The sequence below is a fragment of the Physella acuta genome, unplaced genomic scaffold (genome assembly GCF_028476545.2).
Source record: "Physella acuta isolate Inbredline_101_S28 unplaced genomic scaffold, ASM2847654v3 ptg000221l, whole genome shotgun sequence".
Lineage (NCBI taxonomy): Eukaryota > Metazoa > Mollusca > Gastropoda > Physidae > Physella > Physella acuta.
Genome location: NW_026731740.1, coordinates 141,692 through 167,453, shown reverse-complemented (window position 1 = coordinate 167,453; position 25,762 = coordinate 141,692). Strand labels below are relative to the sequence as shown.

General features: G+C 39.4%; 1 protein-coding gene across 2 annotated transcripts in view; it reads left to right on the top strand.

Annotated features, from left to right (window-relative positions):
- The window catches only part of LOC131937765 (uncharacterized), a 32,419-nt gene extending 8,530 nt beyond the window's left edge, over positions 1-23,889 (top strand). The window contains exons 2-7 of one of the 2 annotated variants that reach the window (XM_059295402.1): positions 17,177-17,282; positions 18,292-18,620; positions 19,224-19,274; positions 21,356-21,377; positions 21,486-21,510; positions 21,679-23,889. In XM_059295402.1, the coding sequence (XP_059151385.1) occupies positions 17,177-17,282; positions 18,292-18,620; positions 19,224-19,274; positions 21,356-21,377; positions 21,486-21,510; positions 21,679-23,334 (2,189 nt within the window). In that variant the 3' untranslated portion in view covers positions 23,335-23,889. The remainder of the gene's footprint in view (positions 1-17,176; positions 17,283-18,291; positions 18,621-19,223; positions 19,275-21,355; positions 21,378-21,485; positions 21,511-21,678) is intronic. The other variant, XM_059295403.1, reaches the window with a different exon arrangement.
- Positions 23,890-25,762: the final 1,873 nt, after the last annotated feature.

The following is a 25,762-nucleotide window of genomic DNA, read 5'->3' as shown; positions in this document are numbered from 1 at the left end:
CCAAAACAATTTGATTTTTTTTTTTCATTTTATCACTGGGAATGGAAGTAAACACTACATAACTAGGTCATGTGGTTTAAAAAGTATAATTTTATTTTAAATGTTATCGGAAAAGTTTTGAATACAAATTACTACAAAGTTTGTTTTTTCAATCAAGGATACCTGTATTACGAAAGTGAAACTTCAGGTTATATATATCAGGCTTAATGGAATAGAAATTTAGCCTTAAACGCAAAAAAATATTTAAATTCCTCCGCATTTGCAACTTTTATAATATAGATTCTTGAAATATTAAACTTCAGATTTTTTTCTAGTTTGTTTTTCCAATCGAAATCTATTTTTAGATTTAGTATCAGGGTTAGGGTGAAAGTTAGTGTCAATATTAAGTGTTTGGGTACAAATTCTGGCAAAAACTATCCTATATTACACAGAATTAGCGAGAATTTTGGTAAGGTTTGCAATTGTACTCAATATTGACTGAATTCGTGGAACAAATACATACAACTTGATAAATAAACACGCTTTTTAAAACCGTTATTGGAGAGATTATGTAGGCCCATATGACTATGTGTGTATTGTCGAGGCTATGTAGGCCCATATAACTATGTGTGTAAGGCCAATTGACAAGTCCCAAATATTTCCGAGTAAAAAAGCTATCGACTACGCCAAAAAACCCAATTAAACCCAGGAAATAGAAGCGACAAGAACCTTTGGTTTGTAAACCCATGGTCCAGTCTCTCAAACACCAACATCCATCGCGCCAAACACACCGGTGCGCACCGCAGTCTCACCCTGTACCGGCGCGCAAATAGCTTGCATGTCGAACTGCGCAAACTTTGTCCAAGGCAATCAGATGGGGGTCCTGGTCGGCTCACTGCGCAAAACATTCTTGTAATCCATTTGTTTTCGGCGTGACACGATGGTGCAGCAGTTGGTGATCGGAGGATGGACGACGTAACAGGCTGGTTGTTGGGTAAATAGGTTTTAAAAAAAGGCATTTCATATTCATAACTTTTCGTTTTATCGTAGGATCAAGTTGCGCGCCACGTACGGATTAATAACTCATCTGTTTTAAAGTTGTATCTGTGTATATGGTCGATTTTTATCTTTGTTTTCTAATATAAACTGTCATTTAAGTGTAAAGGGATACGGATATTCATTCCGATATGTCAAGCGATTTTTTTTTCTAATTTATTTTGATAGGTGCTTTCGTAGGGTTATTGATTAGTCGTAGAGATGTATGTGTACAGGTAATATTGTTGACAACAATAGTTTAATTATTAGGGTTAGTGCTAGGGTTTGTGTGAGGTGTTGTGCTAGGGTTAGTGCTAGGGTTAGTGCTAGGGTTTGTGTGAGGTGTTGTGCTAGGGTTTGTGTGAGGTGTTGTGCTAGGGTTTGTGTGAGGTGTTGTGCTAGGGTTAGTGCTAGGGTTAGTGTGAAGTGTTGTGCTAGGGTTTGTGTGAGGTGTTGTGCTAGGGTTAGTGCTAGGGTTAGTGTGAAGTGTTGTGCTAGGGTTTGTGTGAAGTGTTGTGCTAGGGTTTGTGTGAGGTGTTGTGCTAGGGTTAGTGCTAGGGTTTGTGTGAGGTGTTGTGCTTTGGTTTGTGTGAGGTGTTGTACTAGGGTTTGTGTGAAGTGTTGTGCTTTGGTTTGTGTGAGGTGTTGTGCTAGGGTTTGTGCTAGGGTTTGTGTGAGGTGTTGTGCTAGGGTTAGTGTGAGGTGTTGTGCTAGGGTTAGTGTGAGGTGTTGTACTAGGGTTTGTGTGAGGTGTTGTGCTAGGGTTAGTGTGAAGTGTTGTGCTAGGGTTTGTGTGAAGTGTTGTGCTAGGGTTTGTGTGAGGTGTTGTGCTAGGGTTTGTGTGAGGTGTTTTGCTAGGGTTTGTGTTAGGGTTTGTGTTAGGGTTAGTGCTAGGGTTTGTGTGAGGTGTTGTGCTAGGGTTTGTGCTAGGGTTTGTGTGAAGTGTTGTGCTAGGGTTTGTGTGAAGTGTTGTGCTAGGGTTAGTGCTAGGGTTTGTGTGAAGTGTTGTGCTAGGGTTTGTGCTAGGGTTTGTGTGAAGTGTTGTGCTAGGGTTTGTGCTAGGGTTTGTGTGAAGTGTTGTGCTAGGGTTTGTGCTAGGGTTTATGTGAGGTGTTGTGTTAGGGTTTGTGTTAGGCTTAGGGTAAATGTGAGTGGACAGTGCCAGATCACGTGACCTTTATAGTCGATTATTTCGGAGCTGGTGAGCGCAGGGCCACAGGCTTATCACGTGATATGAGTACATCATTGTCTTTCAACTTCGGAGAATGTAAGTTCCGTAGTCTGGGAGTCAGCCAGAGATGACTGTGTGTGTTGTGGTCTGGGGGGGTACACACATTTTAGACAAATACTATATAGTAAAGTTCCCCATTTTAGCATTACGACCTATATGGCAGATGAAGTAGAGTTCATAGGTTTCTTGTCATCGAGTGGTGTGATCAGCAATATAGCCCAGGCCGTCTTTACTTTCCCTAATGTGAGTCAGGTACCCTTTAGAGCTGGGTTGACTCAGGGACGTCTTGCACACTCAAGTCCGGACCGAGATTCGAACTTTTTTTACTTTGCAGTCGACAGCTCTACCACCCGACCACGCCGTCACAAAGACAGTTACTGTGGCGGACATATTGGTTCTCAAAATGTCAGTTAATTACCACGTGTAAATTAATGTTTTACCTGATATTCTCATGACATATTGGTTCTCAAAATATCAGTTTATTACCACGGATAAATTAGTGCCCTCTGTGATATTCTCATGACATATTGGTTCTCAAAATATCAGTTTATTACCACGTATAAATTAGTGCCCTTTATGATATTCTCATCCCCGGTAGTTCTTCCGATTCGACCCAGAGCATGAAAACATTTTTTGAGTCGAGTTTCTAGCTAGACCATGTCTTGAAGGATGATTTCTTTGAACAACGTTTCTAGCTAGATCATGTCTTGAAGGATGATTTCTTTGAACAACGTTTCTAGCTAGATCATGTCTTGAAGGATGATTTATTTGAACAACGTTTCTAGCTAGATCATGTCTTGAAGGATGATTTATTTGAACAACGTTTCTAGCTAGATCATGTCTTGAAGGATGATTTATTTGAACAACGTTTCTAGCTAGATCATGTCTTGAAAGCTGATTTCTTTCAGGCAAGTCTTCCACGAAAATAATTGTCATTCTTGGAGCCGAGGCAGTTGATTTTATTTATCTGGCACAAAGCATATCTACCTTCTCCTCTCCTCAAATTCTTACACACACCTCCCAGTTAGTTTAACATTGGAGTTCCATTTACCACATTGTCGCCGTTTTCTTAGAATTCACATATCGATGTGACAAGGATGTAATTATAATTCCATCTCCGCGTTGTCAAAATGAAACCACGCCCAATGTAATAATGTGTTGTGTAAGTAATATACTTGCTGGATCAACGGGGTATAAAAGGGACGCAGTTTTTTTTTCATTCCACAAAAGGGAAGCAACTTTGTCAATACAATCAAGATCTTTGTACTAGTCTACTGGGTGCGACTCCTAGGAGGAATCAGGATCTGAAATGTATGGAAGACATCAACCGAATCGGGGGTGATAGCTAGAGGTGGGGTGGGAGAGGGGGGTATTTCATACAGGAAAAACTGTAAACGTGACATTTGACGATAGAGATTTCAACTAACAAGTGGTTAGATTAGCCATAACAAGATAACAAGTGGTTAGATTAGCCATAACAAGTGGTTAGGCTAGCCATAACAAGTGGTTAGGTTAGCCATAACAAGTGGTTAGATTAGCCATAACAAGTGGTTAGATTAGCCATAACAAGTGGTTAGGTTAGCCATGACAAGTGGTTAGGCTAGCCATAACAAGTGGTTAGGTTAGCCATAACAAGTGGTTAGGCTAACGATAACAAGTGTTTACATATAATAATACACCGTATCTTGTAATGAATCATACTTTGCAACGTATAAAAACGGATACATACAAACAGTACACACACACACACACACATAATTATGTTTTGGTGGCTCATGGTTCACGTCTTCTATTACATTTTTCGGGAAGTGAAATCGATACTAAAATCAAACACTGCTTTAAATTAAATTTAGTGAGTAAATAGTAATTCCTTTTTTTTTGTTACATTTATTTTTTTTATAAAAATTACTATGATTCAAATATAGTGCATTGTCCATCGAATTGTTAAAAGAAGTATCTACAACTATTTAAATACAATTTTTATAAAGACTATTAGGTTTTACTTTCAGTTAGAATTAATCTATAATTAAGTTCTTTTATAAACTATAACAATTAATCAATAGTAAAAAATAAAGCAATATTTATCCTTGTTGCTTTAATAACAAATAACATATTTTAAGTAAAATTTTGTGACTGATGTGCTTCAAGATATCTTAACTATTTTGTGATCAAAGTTTGAGCTTATTTCCCTTTATTAGTTTAATAGCTTAATATGGGAAGTAATATGGCCAAGTGGATCAACGAAGTCTAATCAAAAGATAAGCCTCCGGGTAAAGATGTAGCCTACCCTAAAAAAAGTTTTGACAATTAAACTCCGTTTTTCACAAAAATATACTATGAAGTTCGCTATACTTTCGGGAATTATGTCTCTAGTTAGATTTAACGGCCTTCAATGTTTATTATTAACCCAGGTCAAAACTTTTCAGACCCAGGCTTGGTTGAACAATAGACGTAGCCTACAAACACAGGTCACCAATTCAAACACATACGCCAATTCACTGTTGAAACACCTGTATCAACACATGCAAACACCTGTATCACCAAACACCTGTATCACCACATGCAAACACCTGTATCACCACATGCAAACACCTGTATCAACACATGCAAAAACCTGAATCACAACATGCAAACACCTGTATCACCACATGCAAACACCCGAATCACCACATGTAAACACCTGCATCACCACATGCAAAAACCTGAATCACCACATGCAAACACCTGAATCACCAAACACCTGCATCACCACATGCAAACACCTGCATCAACACATGCAAACACTTGTATCTCCACATGCAATCACCTGAATCACCACATGCAAACACCTGTATCAACACATTATGCAAACACCTGAATCACCACATGCAAACACCTGTATCACCACATGCAAACAATTGAATCACCACATGCAAACACCCGAATCACCACATGCAAACACCTGTATCACCACATGCAAACACCTGAATCACCAAACACCTGCATCACCACATGCAAACACCTGCATCACCACATGCAAACACCTGAATCACCACATGCAAACACCTGAATCACCAAACACCCGAATCACCACATGCAAACACCTGTATCACCAAACACCTGTATCACCACATGCAAACACCTGAATCACCAAACACCTGCATCACCACATGCAAACACCTGCATCACCACATGCAAACACCTGTATCACCACATGCAAACACCTGAATCACCACATGCAAACAATTTAATCACCACATACAAATCCCTGAATCATCACATGCAAACACCTGCATCACCACATGCAAACACCTCAATCACCACATGCAAACACCTGAATCACCACATGCAAACAATTTAATCACCACATACAAATCCCTGAATCATCACATGCAAACACCTGCATCACCACATGCAAACACCTCAATCACCACATGCAAACACCTGTATCAACACATTATGCAAACACCTGAATCACCACATGCAAACACCTGTATCAACACATTATGCAAACACCTGAATCGCCACATGCAAACACCTGTATCACCACATGCAAACAATTGAATCACCACATGCAAACACCCGAATCACCACATGCAAACACCTGTATCACCACATGCAAACACCTGAATCACCAAACACCTGCATCACCACATGCAAACACCTGCATCACCACATGCAAACACCTGTACCACCACATGCAAACACATGTATCACCACATGCAAACACACGTATCACCACGTGGAAACACCTGTATCACCACATGCAAACACCTGAATCACCACATGCAAACAATTTAATCACCACATACAAATCCCTGAATCATCACATGCAAACACCTGCATCACCACATGCACACACCTCAATCACCTCATGCAAACACCTGTATCCCCACATACAAACACCTGTATTACCACATGCAAACGCCTGCATCACCACATGCAAACACCTGAATCACCACATGCAAACACTTTTATCTCCACATGCAAACACCTGAATCACCACATGCAAACACCTGAATCACCACATGCAAACACATGTATCACCACATGCAAACATCTGTATCACCACATGCAAACACCTGAATCACCACATGCAAACACTTGTATCTCCACATGCAAACACCTGAATCACCACATGCAAACACTTGTATCTCCACATGCAAACACCTGAATCACCACATGCAAACACTTATATCTCCACATGCAAACACCTGAATCACCACATGCAAACACTTATATCTCCACATGCAAACACCTGAATCACCACATGCAAACACCTGAATCACCACATGCAAACACCTGAATCACCACATGCAAACACCTGAATCACCACATGCAAACACCTGAATCACCACATGCAAACACCTGCATCACCACATGTAAACACCTGAATCACCACATGCAAACACCTGAATCACCACATGCAAACACCTGAATCACCACATGCAAACACCTGAATCACCACATGCAAACACCTGAATCACCACATACAAATCCCTGAATCACCACATGCAAACACCTGAATCACCACGTGCAAACACCTGCATCACCACATGCAAACACCTGTATCACCACATGCAAACACCTGCATCACCACATGCAAACAACTGCATAACCACATGCAAACAACTGCATAACCACATGCAAGCACCTGTGTTACCACGTGCACAGACACCACGCCAAAAACCAGAATGCCACCTATCGACCTACAACAAACACACGCACACACAAAATCTGCCCTGGTCATTTTGATTCTTGTGGAACGGCGTGGCCTAGTGGTAGAGCATTAAACTGCTAACCCGAAAGTCTCGATTAATACGAATCCGGGTTCAAGTCAGTAGATCGTCACTGAGTCCACCCAGCTCTGACGGGTACCTAATCAGTTTCCCTTCATATGCCGAGGTCACATAAATAGGGGAACTCTATTTCACTTGCCCCATGTAACGTTGGGTTTCGAAAAGTGAACTTTACTTACAACTTTTTTCGATTCTTGATCAGCTGCTGCATGAAATGTCGAGAGTGTTTGTTGGATATTAAAATGTCCAGAATGTTTGTTGGATATTAAAATGTCCAGAATGTTTGTTGGATATTAAAATGTCCAGAATGTTTGTTGGATATTAAAATGTCCAGAATGTTTGTTGGATATTAAAATGTCCAGAATGTTTGTTGGATATTAAAATGTCCAGAATGTTTGTTGGATATTAAAATGTCCAGAATGTTTGTTGGATATTAAAATGTCCAGAATGTTTGTTGGATATTAAAATGTCCAGAATGTTTGTTGGATATTAAAACGTCCAGAATGTTTGTTGGATATTAAAATGTCCAGAATGTTTGTTGGATATTAAAATGTCCAGAATGTTTGTTGGATATTAAAATATCCAGAATGTTTGTTGGATATTAAAATGTCCAGAATGTTTGTTGGATATTAAAATGTCCAGAATGTTTGTTGGATATTAAAATGTCCAGAATGTTTGTTGGATGTTAAAATGTCCAGAATGTTTGTTGGATGTTAAAATGTCCAGAGAGTGTTTGTTGGATGTTAAATTGTCCAGAGATTGTTTGTTGGAAATAAATTGACCAGAGATTGTTTGTTGTGTATTAAAATGTCCAGAGTTTTTGTTGGATATTAAAATGTCCAGAATGTTTGTTGGATGTTAAAATGTCCAGAATGCTTGTTGGATATAAAAATGTCCAGAGAGTGTTTGTTGGATATTAAAATGTCCAGAGAGTGTTTGTTGGATGTTAAACTGTCCAGAATGTTTGTTGGATGTTAAAATGTCCAGAATGTTTGTTGGATGTTAAAATGTCCAGAATGCTTGTTGGATGTTAAACTGTCCAGAATGTTTGTTGGATGTTAAAATGTCCAGAATGTTTGTTGGATGTTAAAATGTCCAGAATGCTTGTTGGATGTTAAAATGTCCAGAATGTTTGTTGGATGTTAAAATGTCCAGAGAGTGTTTGTTGGATGTTAAATTGTCCAGAGATTGTTTGTTGGAAATAAATTGACCAGAGATTGTTTGTTGTGTATTAAAATGTCCAGAGTTTTTGTTGGATATTAAAATGTCCAGAATGTTTGTTGGATGTTAAAATGTCCAGAATGCTTGTTGGATATAAAAATGTCCAGAGAGTGTTTGTTGGATATTAAAATGTCCAGAGAGTGTTTGTTGGATGTTAAACTGTCCAGAATGTTTGTTGGATGTTAAAATGTCCAGAATGTTTGTTGGATGTTAAAATGTCCAGAATGCTTGTTGGATGTTAAAATGTCCAGAATGCTTGTTGGATGTTAAAATGTCCAGAATGCTTGTTGGATGTTAAAATGTCCAGAATGCTTGTTGGATGTAAAAATGTCCAGAGAGTGTTTGTTGGATATTAAAATGTCCAGAGAGTGTTTATTGGATGTTAAACTGTCCAGAATGTTTGTTGGATGTTAAACTGTCCAGAATGTTTGTTGGATGTTAAAATGTCCAGAATGTTTGTTGGATGTTAAAATGTCCAGAATGCTTGTTGGATGTTAAAATGTCCAGAATGCTTGTTGGATGTTAAAATGTCCAGAATGCTTGTTGGATATAAAAATGTCCAGAGAGTGTTTGTTGGATATTAAAATGTCCAGAGAGTGTTTGTTGGATGTTAAACTGTCCAGAATGTTTGTTGGATGTTAAACTGTCCAGAATGTTTGTTGGATGTTAAAATGTCCAGAATGTTTGTTGGATGTTAAAATGTCCAGAATGCTTGTTGGATATTAAAATTTCCATAATGTGGACAGGTTGGACAGTTGGGAGTACTGCTGGGAGAAGTGACTAGATCTAGGTCTAAACGGAGATTATGTCGAGACTTTAAAAAAATAACTTGAAAAAAAACACACCATGTTTTATAGTTAGGCTGTAAAGATTTCTGACTGCCGTCATGTATACTAACTTCACCCCTTCCGACAACTTGACGCATTTCAATTGTCATGTATGACATTTCTCCTGAATCGTTTATCGTATTAAAAATTACACCAAAATAAGAGCTGACGTAATGTTTAACCTCATAAATCGAGTTCTATATTTAGAAGTGGTAGTTCTAACAACCACAACGTGACGCACGTATTTATGCCTGTTTATACCAAATCACGGAATCAGACGCTGCGGTCGGGACGCCACGCCCTTATTATCTGGGACCAAACAGAGCTGGGTCTATGCACGAATGTGTGTGTCGCAAGGGGCCTAGAGCATGAAATAAATAAACACTAGGCGTCTCCGATCGATATACCTACAACAGGATATATATATATATATATATATATATATATATATATATATATATATATATATATATATATTTATTTATTTATTTATATATATGTATATATAGGCCTATATATATATATATATATATATATATATATATATATATATATATATATATATATATATATATATATATATATATAGGCCTATATATACATATATATAAATAAATAAATAAATAAATAAATAAATAAATATATATATATATATATATAGGCCTATATATATATATATATATATATATATATATATATATATATATATATATATATATATATATATTAGTTTTAAGAACGTAAAATTGTGTTTTATGACACTAAACACTTTTTAATTAAAAGCATTAAAGACACACAATCACAGTGTAGTCACTAGCTATTACTTAACATGAGATATTTGTCATATTGGAGGTGCATGGAGTAGGGGTCTAACCCCTCTAACACCCCCGCCTACGTCACTATCTACACCACTTAATGTTGTATGTTCCATACACTACCACACCTCCTACTGTATAGAATTTCTAAACACACCTCCCCCGGGCCCACACATACTGTGAGAGCTCGCTACTTCATATTTATGGTTTGTACTGGATAATCCACATTGTGGGAATCGCTTCATTTTAGAGAAAATAGTTCCATGCATTAATGATTAATCACTCTTTATGAGGGCTATTTGTCTTTGCTTAAATAATGTGTAAGTCGGTTGTTACGACTTCTTAACTCTTAACATTAAAAACATTAACAGAAGAATAGGATTTTTTTTAAATATCGAAGGCAGTGTTGCATATGTTTGCTAAATATGACCCATACAGAAATAATGTTATTCCACACGACCCCTAAGCTAAGAAATAAATATTTTATTTAGGCTAGGTTCAGACTTAAGATCAGTGTGATACTTGGTCTTGGTATCATCACGTAACTCACAACAACAACAACAAAAAACAGGTGAACTCTACTTCACCTACCACTTTGACCGTCTAATCTCACAGCGCAAAAAAAAAGTCTGAACTACGGTTCTTGATTATTTCGTAATTCTGCTGACGTGTCGTCTACACACGTACAACAAGTGCGAGGCTAAATGTGTGTGTGTGTGTCTGTCTGTCTGTCAAACATAGACCATTATACAACAGACGGAGAACTAAACCACCGTACATGTGGTCAAATATCACCTACATACCTCGAGTCTGGTTAAAGAAAATTTTTACGTTTTGTTCATGCTTTGAATGGAGTTTCACTTTACTCGGCAAATAATTGCTAGCAAACTTAATAGTGTCTTATGTACACATAACAAGCAATACCTTATGTACACATAACAAGCGATAACTTATGTACATTTAACAAACAATGCCGTAAGCACATATGACTTTCGTCTGAACCCACATACTTTACAACTGAAGTTACCATAACTAAAACATACGTAACGTCCAAACATAACGTTACACAAATTTAGCTGACTTTTTACTCTCCCTCCGATATGGTCACAAGTCAAAAAATGCTGAAACCCCTCTCTCAATCTCCCCAAATAAATCTCAAATATCTCCCTAGAAACAAATTAACCAAAATTCTAACGAAAAGTAACTTTAAAAAAAAAAGAAATGCAATCTATAGACTCGGCTGTGTCTGTTGGCGTCAATTTTGGACCCCCCCCCCCCCCACCACCACTTTTCTACTTGTAGCTCAGGTTTTTAATTTTAAATAAATTATTTTAAAAAAAAATTATTTCGACATGCTAATTATTTCAACATAATTAAATCCCATAGTGTATGTGTGTGTGTGTGTGTGTGTGTGTGTTGTATAAGGGAATTGAAAGCGGTGGTTTTTGTACGAGTGTCGTGTGTTTTAAACCTACGGTAGCCATTTTGGTGATCACATCATGAGCGTTCCTTATTTGGCCTGATATTTCACGCATTCATCGCAGCTTTTTATTTTCTTCTTGTGTGTGGTTTATGATGTGGATGCGTTCCCCGTCACGCTTCGGTTGATTTGCGATGATAGACGAGTGTTGCACGGCTTGTTGAAAGGACCAGTCGTCATGCTCGAGTTGTTACCTGGGCATGCGTGCTTTTGTTGAAAACCATACGTAACCCTAGCTTATCTACACCAAAAACTAGTTCACACACACACACACATACACAAACACAGACACAAACACACATTAACATGTTGCTCCCCACACAGGTCTAGATCCCACATAAGCCTAGTTCTCCAACCCAACCCAACGCTATTCCTCCCCCCCCCCCCAAACTCTACACAACCCTAGTTCCCCCCATACATAACTTGTATTTTCCCTACACAACTCTAATACCCCCACCCCACACAACCATAATTCCCCAACACAACTCTACTTCCCCCACCCCACACAACCATAATTCCCCAACACAACTCTAGTTCCCCCACCCCACACAACCATAATTCCGTCATACAACCATAGTTCCCCCGCCCACCCCACACAACTATAATTCCCCAACACAACTCTACTTCCCCCACCCCACACAACCATAATTCCGTCATACAACCATAGTTCCCCCGCCCACCCCACACAACTATAATTCCCCAACACAACTCTACTTCCCCCACCCCACACAACCATAATTCCGTCATACAACCATAGTTCCCCCGCCCACCCCACACAACTATAATTCCCCAACACAACTCTACTTCCCCCACCCCACACAACCATAATTCCCCAACACAACTCTACTTCCCCCACCCCACACAACCATAATTCCGTCATACAACCATAGTTCCCCCGCCCACCCCACACAACTATAATTCCCCAACACAACTCTACTTCCCCCACCCCACACAACCATAATTCCCCAACACAACTCTACTTCCCCCACCCCACACAACCATAATTCCCCAACACAACTCTAGTTCCCCCACCCCACACAACTATAATTCCCCAACACAACCCTAGTTCCCCCATACATAACTTGTATTTTCCTTACACAACTCTAATACCCCCACCCCACACAACCATAATTCCCCAACACAACTCTAGTTCCCCCACCCCACACAACTATAATTCCCCAACACAACTCTACTTCCCCCACCCCACACAACTTTAGATCCGCGAACAATACCCCAATTTCTCCCCTAAATAAGTTTCTTCTATACAGCCCTAGTTCCCCCACACAAAACTCTAGTCCTTCACAACCATACCCCCCCCACACACACAAATACCCTCCCTCCCCCATATACATATATCCCTAACACAGCCACTCAGAACGAAAATCTTTTACACACCTACATTAGTGCTGTAATAACCATAACAAAAATTCCTGCTCTATTGTTGGCAGTCTATTCACACAACCACTTGATGTATTCTATTTCATAAAACTGGGCGTTGGTTTTACAGCATTTCAATATACACCTTTAAAAAATCTTTTATTAAACCAACGTTTTCCTATACCACCTATTGGGCAGACGCAAGTCTTGTGATTACATAAGTCGTATGTAAGCATTACACAAGTCTTATAATTACAGATTACATGTTGACACAGCCACTGCGCATGTTCACGTTAAGCATGTTAGCGAGTAGTTTTATCCTTCCCAAAAATACGCCAGGTACTCATAAAGGCTGAGTGACTTACTTCACTTGATCCTTTTAAACCCCTAAGGTACAATGAGCTGCAGCTTTATTTCCCCACCTTTTGAGAAGCTCTCTTTAGTTAGGTCCATGTTAGCCCGGCAGTCCTTGCTTCTCTTTCCACTGTCCTCCCCCGTGTACTCACAAAAACTGAGAGAATTCTAGATGTCTTAGCATGTGGTAATTAGCATGTGGTAATTAGCATGTGGTAATTAGCATGTGGTAATTAGCATGTAGTAATTAGCATGTGGTAATTAGCATGTGGTAATTAGCGTGTGGTAATTAGCGTGTGGTAATTAGCGTGTGGTAATTAACATGTGGTAATTAACATGTGGTAATTAGCATGTGGTAATTAACATGTGGTAATTAGCGTGTGGTAATTAACATGTGGTAATTAACATGTGGTAATTAGCATGTGGTAATTAACATGTGGTAATTAGCATGTGGTAATTAACATGTGGTAATTAGCGTGTGGTAATTAACATGTGGTAATTAGCATGTGGTAATTAACATGTGGTAATTAGCGTGTGGTAATTAACATGTGGTAATTAGCGTGTGGTAATTAACATGTGGTAATTAGCGTGTGGTAATTAACATGTGGTAATTAGCATGTAGTAGAACTCGAGTTGCTGGCTAGTCTACACGTATTTTCCAAATAATTTTTTCCAGTAAAAATTTCTTTAATGTATAGAAAAAATACAGAACGTCTGAAACGCTGTTATATATACTCTAACTCATATCAACATAACCGACCCCGTCCTACGCCCACCCGCCCCTCATACCCCAACTTTAGCACGCCATCAAACCGCGACATACGCAACAACGGAATGTTATTGTACATTTATTCTATTGCCTATTGTGTTAACAACATACTTATATCAAACGTTAACATTCTCCAACCACTAAATGTTAACATTCTCCAACCATCACACGTTAACATTCTCACACCATCTGACGTTAACATTCCACAACCAACAGACGTTAACATTCCCCAACCATCACACGTTAACATTCTCCAACCACTAAACATTAACATTCTCCAACCACTAAATGTTAACATTCTCCAACCACTAAACATTAACATTCTCCAACCACTAAATGTTAACATTCTCCAACCATCAGACATTAACATTCTCCCATTTGTCTCGTTCAGTCTTTGAGCAGTTCATAGCGTCTAGTGTCTAGCGTCATAAAACTTTATGTAGTTACACCTTACGTGTTGCATCGATTTTAACAAAACTTCAACACACGGTTGTAAAAAATGGCATTGCTTAATTTACGGATTTAAAACACGCGTGCTTAAACTTCATTGTGAAAGAAATCTTTTTAAAGATTTTAATTTCAAAGTATAAATAAATAAATTACGGTCAAGGAATTTATTTGACGATATTTAATAACAAGGATTTAAAAAGAGGTGTTGGTTTGTATTGAATTGTATGTGATTTGTATGCGAAATGTGCGTGGAGTGAATGAAGGCTAGTACATAAAGCTTAACACAAGTTATGCAGTGCATAAAACACCGCGACCAGCAGTATAAAATATGTGAGACATAACTCTGCTTCAAGACAAGGAAGTTGAGACTTATCTCCCGTGTTACTTTATGACAGCATATTCTATAACCTTGCTCAATGGTATAGCGAGTGTGTCAGTCAGACATAAAAAGAGGGCAGATTGTTCCAGAACAGGTTCTATATCTTCCTGGTTCGTTCTGCAACAGACAGGGAAGATATCAATCTTTGGGGGCAGGGGGGGGGGGGGAGAATAAGGGAAGGGGAAGGGTGGTAAGTTTTTTTAAAGGCATTTCAGATTACAAAAAGCAAGACATATTTTCCAGTACTTGATTGCTTATTTCTATATCACTGTGTTGACATAAAACGTTAACACGTATATAAATAGCTTTTGTTTGGTTATGCAGGGCTATAGCTAATGCTGATTTTACTTATACCGCGTACTCTAGGCCTGACAATTGATAGACCGTCGTAATTTGGGCTTGTACATAGACACGGGAGATAGTAAGCTCATGTACTTAAACAAAAAGCAGTGGACCCGGTAGATTTAATTAAACCATCATTAAATAAGATTAATTAATCAAAGAACTCATTTTCAGTTAAGTTGAATTGTATTTTTAAAGATCAAAACTAACTAAACATATTTCTAGGGTCGGGGGAGAAGGGGGGGGGGGGAGATCACACTACCCCTTTCGGCTAATATTGCTTGCGTCCATTGGGAGAGGGGGAGGGGGCGACACAGTGCCTTTTTTCGGCTCCAATTTGCGAGCGCCCACCTGATAACCAGTGAAATATCACCTTTGGTTGTGTCCAACTGATGGCGTTGACCCTTTTCCCCCCACCCCCTGAGTGCAGGCAACCACCCCGTGCTTATATGCCACTGAGGGATCGACATGATATTGTTCTATCTTTTGTCATCTTTCACCATCCACCCACTTATTCTTACAAAAAGCTACACACACGCCCCTGAATGACAAAGTTCCCCCCCCCCCCTCTTCACTTCATTAAATTAATATTAACCATAATTCTAACGTAAATCAATGTTTTATTTCCATAAATCTTTTTCTAAAAATATGTCCATAAATGTTCCTAACCCCCCCCCCCCCAACCCCCCACTACCTCCACCCACTGTTCCCCCCCTCTACGTCTGGTGTGTGATATCCTTGTGTATGTAATTTGACTATACAGTGTGACGACACCAGTACGACGGCGTTAATTAATATCCCACACACGACTATTTAATTAAACGACTCCCCCTACCCCACATTTCAATGTAATTTAACCATCGTCCCACCCCCCCTGATTGCTATGTCATTCAATGACACATACAATGTAATCGAATGACGCCCATATTTCTATATAATCTAATAACCCCCACATTGCTTTGTAATACAATGACCCCCACATTGCTATGTAATCTAATGACCCCTACTTAAAAATGTAATGTAACAACCCCTACACACTACAATGTAATCTAATGACCCCCCAAATTGCTATGTAATCTAATGACCCCCACCTTGCTATATAATCTAATGACCCCCACTTTGCTATGTAATCTAATGACCCCCAAATTATAATGTAATCTAACGATCCCCACACTACAACGTAATCTCACGACCCCCACATTACAACGTAATCTAATGACCCCCACATTACAATGTAATTTAACAACCTCCTACACAATATAATGTAATCTCACGACCCCCACAGTACAATGTAATCTCACGACCCCCACATTACAACGTAATCTCACGACCCCCATACTACAACGTAGTCTCACGACCCCCACACTACAATGTAATCTAACGACCCCCACATTAATATGTAATCTAATGACCCCCACTTTGTTATGTAATCTATTGACCCCCAAATTGTGATGTAATATAATGACCCCCACATTACAATGTAATCTCACAACACCCACATTACAATGTAATCTAATGACCCCCACATTACAATGTAATTTAACAACCTCTTACACATTACAATGTAATCTAACGACCCCACACTACAATGTAATCTAACGACCCCCACACTACAATGTAATCTCACGACCCCCACACTACAATGTAATCTAATGACCCCCACACTACAATGTAATCTCACGACCCCCACACTACGATGTAATCTCACGACCCCCACACTACGATGTATTGTAATCTAACGACCCCACACTACAATGTAATCTCACGACCCCCACACTACAATGTAATCTAATGACCCCCACAATACAATGTAATCTCACGACCCCCACACTACAATGTAACCTCACGACCCCCACACTACGATGTAATCTCACGACCCCCACACTACGATGTAATCTCACGACCCCCACACTACGATGTAATCTCACGACCCCCACACTACGATGTAATCTCACGACCCCCACACTACGATGTAATCTCACGACCCCCACACTACGATGTAATCTCACGACCCCCACACTACGATGTAATCTCACGACCCCCACATTACAATGTAATCTAACGACCCCCACATTACAATGTAATCTAACGACCCCCACATTAAAATGTAATCTAACGACCCCTACTTTTGTCCCCCAGGGGTGCTGGCAGACGAGTCCCGGACAGCCGTGATAGCAGCTGGGTGTGTGGCCGGCGGGTTGCTGTTCATTGCTGTCATCGTGGCTGTCGCCTGCTTCTTCCTGAGGTAGAGTTGTCGTCTCTTGTCACACAACAGTCACTGACACACTCACACACTCACACATACACACACATATATATGTATATATATATATATATATATATATATGTATATATATATATATGTATATATATATATATATATGTATATATATATATAAATATATATATATATATATATATATATATATATATATATATATATATATATATATATATATATATATATATATATGTATATATATATATATGTATATATATATATGTATATATATATATATATATATATATATATATATATATATATATATATATATATATATATATATATATATACACTTACATACACTTATACACACTCTGACACACATATATAGACACACATCATGCACACAATCTCAGACACATTCATTTACACAGACTCGCTCACAGACATTCACACACACACATACACAAACTCACACAAACACACTCTCACACATACACAGACAAACACACACACACACGTTCACACACTCACGCCCACACACTTTCATTCGTTATCAGAATTATGTTTAGATTTAAGCTTTTCGGCAGAGCCAAGGCTAGAGTTGCCGGTGAAGGGGGGGGAAGGGGGGGGGGGGGGGGGTTAAGAGAACTGGACAGGGGCTCGCTAAAGCAGGAAATCGGGATTCATAATAGGGTTCATACTTGGGTTTGTTTTTGGGATTGGGGTTCATTCTCTGGCTAGAGCTAGCGTTAGGGTTCATGCATGCTTGGGTTAGGGTTCATGCTTGTTATAAGGATAACACTTGGATTTATGCTAGGGTTAAGGCTAGCACTAGGTTTCATGCTTGGCCTAGGGCTCACGTTTGAGCGGTCTAGAACTACGGCTCCTAAGGTTAGGGCAGGCCAGGGACTGTCGTTAGAGGTAGGGCCAGGAGTTTAACCAGACCTCCAACAGTGAAGGAATGTGTCTATTGTAAATGTGTTAAATAAACTGAACCTCTTCTCTCTCTCCCCCCCCCCCCCCACAGGTCCATGAGGCGCGCTGAGAAGAAACCCCTGCCCGGCTCCCACAAGGACCCCACGGCCAACGGCGTCTACCGGTACGACAACCCCGAGGCCTACACCAGCACCCTGCCCCGCCCCACCACGGACCTGGGACCCAAGGCATACACCCAGCACGCGGCCCTCCCACGACAGCGCCCGCCCCTCAACTTCTACACCGTCAGGGCCGAGCCCAGAGCGCTCGTGGAACCCCCGGGGATGATCCCCATGGGGCCAGCTCAGTCTTTCCGAGGGCCACCCCCCGTGGGTCGCCCGGTTATATTTTTAGACTGGAGGACAGGGGAGAGAACCAAAGGTATGTTACGTACTTTATTTTTTATATTCTTGTTAACTGAATATTAGTAGTATACCTAACTGTCCCAAACGCCGTTATAGATTATTCGAATCTCAATCTAATCGCTAAATTATATGTAATAGAAGCGTCGTTATAATTATTGTTAGTGAACCCGATCGATTTAGAATTATAATAAACTAATAACTAATAGGTTACTGATATGACGGGTGCAATATTAATGAATGAAAATGTTAAGTATTATGTCCACATTAACGAATAAAATATATAGAAAATCAAATCTTTGAAATAAACTAGTAAATGCACTACAAATAAAAGATAAAAATTCTTTGGACGTAATTATAACAATTAATAAGTGATTGTGGGTCTAAAAATCACATTTATGTTGTGTAACCAATAATATTTTTTTTTCTCTAATATCTAAAGAAAAGATATCTTAATTTTATTCTAAAGGGCAGTAATTGTTAAGTTATAACTATTTTAAAATAATGTACGAGTTATTGCCCTTGGTAAAATTGTATGATTTACAAATAAAATTATTATTAGTCGTATCATGTGTTGTTTTTACAATTTAAATTACGTTTTCTATAAATGCAACTGTTTTAGGATATCAAGGAGAATTTATGTATCCCAGTGGTGGGACAATGCTCTACTATGGTGTGTGAGAATTAAATGGATTACCTCCCTTTCGTTTTTTTTTTTTTTCGTCAGCGCAGTTTTTAGAATTTCACAAGCTTGCCTATTCACACAATTGATGTTTACTTGATTTTTAAATTTTTTTTTTTTTTTTTTTTTTTTTTTTTAATTAATTTTTTTTTTTTTTTTTGTATTGCCACATTAGTAAGGTAGTTGTGGTTTTAGGGTTGAAACATTGAGCTAATCTCGTGCGACTGTTGTGTGAACGTCTGCCCACTGTTTGAGTTGCCACTGCACCTGCTCCCCATCTATGGTGTGCTTTACAAAAGCCCTCTTTCCCCCCCCCCCCTATTACCCGCTCATCCAGCAACACATCACCCAAATAACAACAAAATAATATCAACCATCAACACCAAACCTGTATTTTAAAAAATAATTATAACGAGAAAGTAAATTGTGCAAAAATAGGACTCCCCCACCTCCGTCTTTCTTTTAAATGTTACGTCTTCAAATAAAAGTACCCTAATGAAGTCTTTTTTAACTGTGTAAAAAAATAATTCACAAACTCCTACTTTTGTTTGTTCATCCAGAGATGGGGGAAGGGGGGGGGGGTTCTTTCCGGAAAAAAAAGTGTTTTTTGAAGATCGATTAAAGACTACATATAAACAAAAAGAGATATGAAAAGAGGCAATATTTAACTCTGCGCTTAAAATAACCAACAAATAACATCACTGCTCAAACTCCCAGAGGTGGACTTTTTTTAAATTGCTGTTAACCAGATTTTTTTTTATTGTGTTGATGTTATTATACTATTGTTAAATGTGTTTTGTCATGTATGTTTTTATACTGATGTTAACTATATCCATGTTTTGCTAAGTATGTTTCTATACTGCTGTTAACTGTGTTTTGTCATGTATGTTTCAATACTGCTGTTAACTGTATCCATGTTTTGCTAAGCATGTTTCTATACTGCTGTTAACTGTGTTTTGTTAACTGTGTTTTGTTATGTATGTTTCTATACTGCTGTTGACTATATCAGTGTTTTGTTATGTATGTTTCTATACTGCTGTTTCAAAATATTGATGTTTTGTGTTGCACTTAGATTTAGCCTTTTTTTTTTTACTCACTGCACCAATGATTATTTGCCTTAATTGTGGTCATTATTTAATTGTTATTGTTCTTAATGATTTATACCCCGAGTATTTGAATTTAATTATTGATTAAATTATCTAAAAAATAGATGCAAGTATGTCAAGAAATTTTTTAAACACAACACTGTGACTTAGATTATTTTGTTACTTTTTTCTTTTGATTATTTACAAAGCACAGCTATTGAAGGGCACTATTTACCTTAGTAAGTAGGGGGCACCATTAAACACAATTGGTAGGGGCATCATCTAGCACAGCTAGCAAGTGGCACCATTAAGAACAAAGGGTGCAAAATTTAACACAGCTAATAGGGGGCACCATAAAACACAACACAACTAGGGCTAACATACCCTCATCTGTGACATGCAAAGTTCAATAGGCCTAAGAACATGATAGATCGCCAACTCATCTATACGTATATTAGACTTCAATGTAAGCTGTTATGTTCTCTCTTTTCTTTTGTACCATTTTTTTTTTCTAAACCTTTTTACAAGTAGAAACAGCTGTTCAACAATTCATGTTTCCTTCCTTTTTGTTTCTAATTAAATTAAAATTAAGTGATGTTAACATTTGTAACATACATTTATTGCGCTTTTAATAAAAAGGACTTTGGTGAAATGAAAAGTTAATACGTGCTTAATTAAACAGACAGCCAATGGCTTAATAATGCTATAATTAAAACAGTTTTTACTTCATTAACTAATGCTATATTAATTAATAAAGATATTAAAAGTAACAACCAGTTCTAAAATCGGAAATTATATATATATATATTATATTCTAAAAAATTGACTTCTATAAAATTAATATAAATAAAAACTATAATTTGTAGAAACATAATGAAGTTTAAACCAGACTTACTTTTAAGTCTTATTAATAATTAATGATGGTCTATTTAGATTCCAATCACCATAATTTCCTTTATTAATGATATTCCGTTTTATCTTCTCCAGCAAACGGTGGACCACTTCTCAAGTAAGCGTTATTCCTAAAATTTTAATGACATAACTTTAAAACTTTATAAAAATAAACATTACTGGTATAATTATTATTTAATTTTTAATTAACGTTTTTGTCTTTCAGGGACAGCGACCAAGGCGAAGATAGAGTAAGATATTTAATTGAATTATCTCCCTCTAGTGTTAATTTACTGAATTATCTCCCTGTAGTGTTAATTTTTTAGTTATTTCCCTTGGTCTACTTTTTTTTTCTCATGTTGTTTGATATCGATGTCTGGTTCTTGATTTTAATTTTCGATTTAATATTTTTTTCTCAGTCCAACCGTCGCCGACACAGCCGCGACTCCCGGGGTCACCGGAAAAGCAAGTCCGTGTCCAAGTCGAGGTCGCGATCACGTGACCTCGAGAAACGCTCGAGCCGGCGTCACAGCCTTCACAGCACCCACGACGAGACGCCCATCCTGGCCGCCCCCGGGGACATCATCTTCCAGACCCAGAACGAGGAGAGCCGCTCCCTCCACCGCGGCGTGGGGCGCAAGAAGAGCCACAACAACGACGACAACAACAACAACCCGCTGGAGATGTACTTCGTCAACCCGATGACCAACCACGCCGACCCGGATTCGTTGGCGGCCAACCCAGGCGGGTACGTCATGGAGAACGGGGTCTACTCTCTGACCCAGCTGCAGAGCTCGAACGGACATTCTAGAAACGTCGAGACGTCGCTGCAGGACAAAGAGAACGTCATCAACTTCAGCGATGAAGACGACGACAACGACGACACGGTAAGAAGAAAATTCAGCGCCCCCAAGTTTGAAGAATTACCTTTTGTGCAAGGACCAAACGTTTTTTCTGAAACAAACAGGCCGTCGTATAACGAAAAAAGAAGGCCGTCGTATAGCGAAACAAGCAGGCCGTCGTATAACGAAACAAGAAGGCCATCGTATAGCGAAACAAATAGACAGACGTACACCCCGCCGGTTTCTGAACCCGTGCGGCTCCCGCCCCCACCCCCGCCCCCGGCTCATGATGAAGGATACCTGATCATCCCGCGAGTGTCCGTGAGGATCCCGGATAAAGAAAACCACGAGTTCAGTCCAGAGGAAATCGATGACATCATCGCCTTGGGTTCTAGACCTCCCCAGCGGGAGGCCAGCTTCCACCGCCAAAACCCAACCTTAGACCGGCCACCGTCTCCACCCTCCCGACCCCCGACCCCGCCCTTTGACGGGTCCATCGACGGGTCTTTCCCGCAGGTTACGTACTACAAGGAAACAAAATCAACCGTGGAGACGGTCGAGAGGCTGCCCACCCCTCCCCCAGATATGGACTCTGACGACGATTCCGAAACCTCCCCCAAAACCAAACCCCCCACCCCTCCTCCCCTCCCTCACAATTTCGGCAGCGTTAAAGTCCGACCCCCGACCCCTCCGCCTGGTCGAATAACTCAAGAGAAATTCGACATCGACGACATCATCAAAATGGGCAAGGAACCCGAAAGGAAAAAATCTCTGACGGAGAGCCCCAGCAACGATTCCGGCCTGCCCTTCATGGCGGAGCTCCGGAAACGGCAGAAAGTCTTCGACGACGCGGACGACAGATCGTCTGCTCCGGCCCACGTGGGGTCGTCCCACAAACCGGCAAAACCGGCCAACAACCGGCACGTCTCCATGTTCGCCCGGCGCCCCAGCAACAGCAGCAGCGGCGGGTCCGGCTCCCCCACCCCGGCGGCCAAGCTCCCCAGCCGCCCGTCCACGGTGCAGTTCGCGGACGACCCCCCGGAGATCATCCCCCGCAATGATGAGCCAGACAGCCCCAACGGATTTGAACCCCCGCCTTTAGGATCTTCGTCTGCTCCAGCACCGCCTCCGTTCCCACCACCTTTTAGCCCGACATCAGCCCCGCCCCCTCCACCACCACCACCTCCCCCTCCACCTCCGCCACCTCCCCCACCCCCGCCAATGTTGAAATAAGTATTTTTTTTTAAAACGTTAATTTATTCCACATTAATCTCAAACCCATGTTACTATTAAAATTTAAAATAGATTGTTATAACTAGAACAAAGTATGAATTTGTTTTGTATACATGTATGCGCGCTTGTATAATTGTATGTAAAATTATGTTCCCAGCAAGCACTAATGTGACCCTCCAACCCACCATAACCAGACCCCAGTTGGACCCCTATACTACACCCAACATCCCCTAACACAAAACAAAAACGTTTTCCTACTGCAAGGCCATATCAACAGAGTTTAATTAAATTATTATTTTTATTTTGTTTCGTAATTCGATAATACCCAGTGTCATGTTGTTTTATATTTAAACCACTGGTTGGTTGAAAAAAATGTGATTTTGTAAACATTTGCTTTTTCATATTTTAATATATTGTCATATGAATTAACTGTCCCATACTACACACACACACACACACACACACACACACACAAAACAACACACGTACAGACTGTGATACAATCTGGTGACACACACATAACTACACACTAATCCAGACACATACACAATAAAAGACAGTCTCCTACACACACCTTTATCTTTTTATATCAGCACGCCACAATGCACACGATCTGATATAGAAAGGGGGGTGCCGTTCGATAATAACGCCAAATATAGCGGGGGGGGGGGGGGAGACCTCTAACGATATGCAACATAGGGGATGTGGGTTTAAAAGAAATGACAAGAAGCATTTTTTTCAATATTATTTTTAGGACAATATCAATTTAAAACTTTTTCGCTTTAGTATATATTTTTTTTTTCTTATTTTAACGACATCGTTCATTTAAAGGGTCATCCATAAATGATGTGATGTGTTTTTTGACAATTTTGTTTGAGAGTAGACATTTGTGAGGTCATGTTAAGTGGGGAGGGGGGCAAGCTATTTGAGACGACGCATACGGTATTACTATACGGGGCAGTGGTGTAATTGTTAATTAGTGTGGCGTTAATTACTGATGTCCAGTTCTATCTTACACACTCAATACACATCTGCAATGCTATATTCACCCAAGCTCACTGTAATTACTGATTCAATATTTGATTTGAAACCATATCGCCACGATTTTTAAAATATTGATTGCATATGTTTAATGAGACCAATTAAAAAACCATGATTGCATGTGTTTAATGAGACCAATTAAGTTGTACATAATTAATCTAGAAGTGCCGGTTTTACTACAGACCGGTTACATTATTTGTTGAAATAAATATTTTATTTATTCACAGACGGGTTGTATTGATTTATTTAGTCACTGTCAATTTATGTTAATTTATTTAGTCACTATCAATGTGTGTTGATTTATTTAGTCACTGTCTAGTTGTATTTGGTTTATTTAGTCACTGTCTATTTATGTTAATCTATTTAGTCACTGTCTAGTTGTGTTGGTTTATTTAGTCACTGTCAATTTATGTTAGTATATTTAGTCACTGTCTAGTTGTGTTGACTATTTAGTCATTGCCAAGGTGTGTTGGTTTATTTAGTCAGTGTTGGTTTATTTAGTCACTGTCAAAATGTGTTTATTTATTAAGTCATTTTAAGGTGTGGGGATTTTACCGCCTGCCTGTATTGTTGAGCGACAAAAGTTGTTCAACTATGTTCTGCGAACTGTCTATCGGCACAACTAATGTGATGCTTATCTGTTAATACCTGGTTTTAGTGAGTGGTCTACATATATGTAGGTTCAACAAAAGTTGGAGAATTCTTCTAATAGTAGAATTGATTGTGTGGGAGAAGGTTGCAGACTATTTTCACTACAAATATGATTAGTCTATTGATAAAGTTAATGTTTCGCGTAAAACACAACATACTAATGTGTCGTTAAAATGTAGACAGTAAATGTATGTGTTTATGGGACGGAGTGGTCTAGCGGTAGAGAGCTGGACTGCTAACCCGTAAGTCTCGAGTTCGAATCCGGGTTCAAGCCAGTAGACCGTCCCTGAGTCCACCCAACTCTGATGGGTACCTAACTCACGTTAGGGAGAGTAAAGGCGGCTGGGCATAGTGCTGACCACACTATCTCTTCATATGCCGAGGTCACAGAAACAAGTGAACTCTACTTCACTTGCCCCATAGACCGTCAGGTTTGAAAGGGAAACTTTACTTTACTTTTTATGTATGTGTTTATATGTATGAATTTATTAATTGTCGTAACAAAAACGTGTACATAATAGCCCATGGCGGGATCTTGTGATTTACTCACCTCATTACCTTTCCTGTTCGTGCCCAAGACACATGGGACAGATGAAGTAGAGTTCATCGGTTTCAGTGACCTCGGAATACAGGGGGGTAGTGAGGTCAGTCAGCACTATGCCCAGCCGGCTTTGGTTCCCTAACGTTAGGCAGGTACCCATCTTTGCTGAGAAAATTCATTAGGTCTTCCAGAATC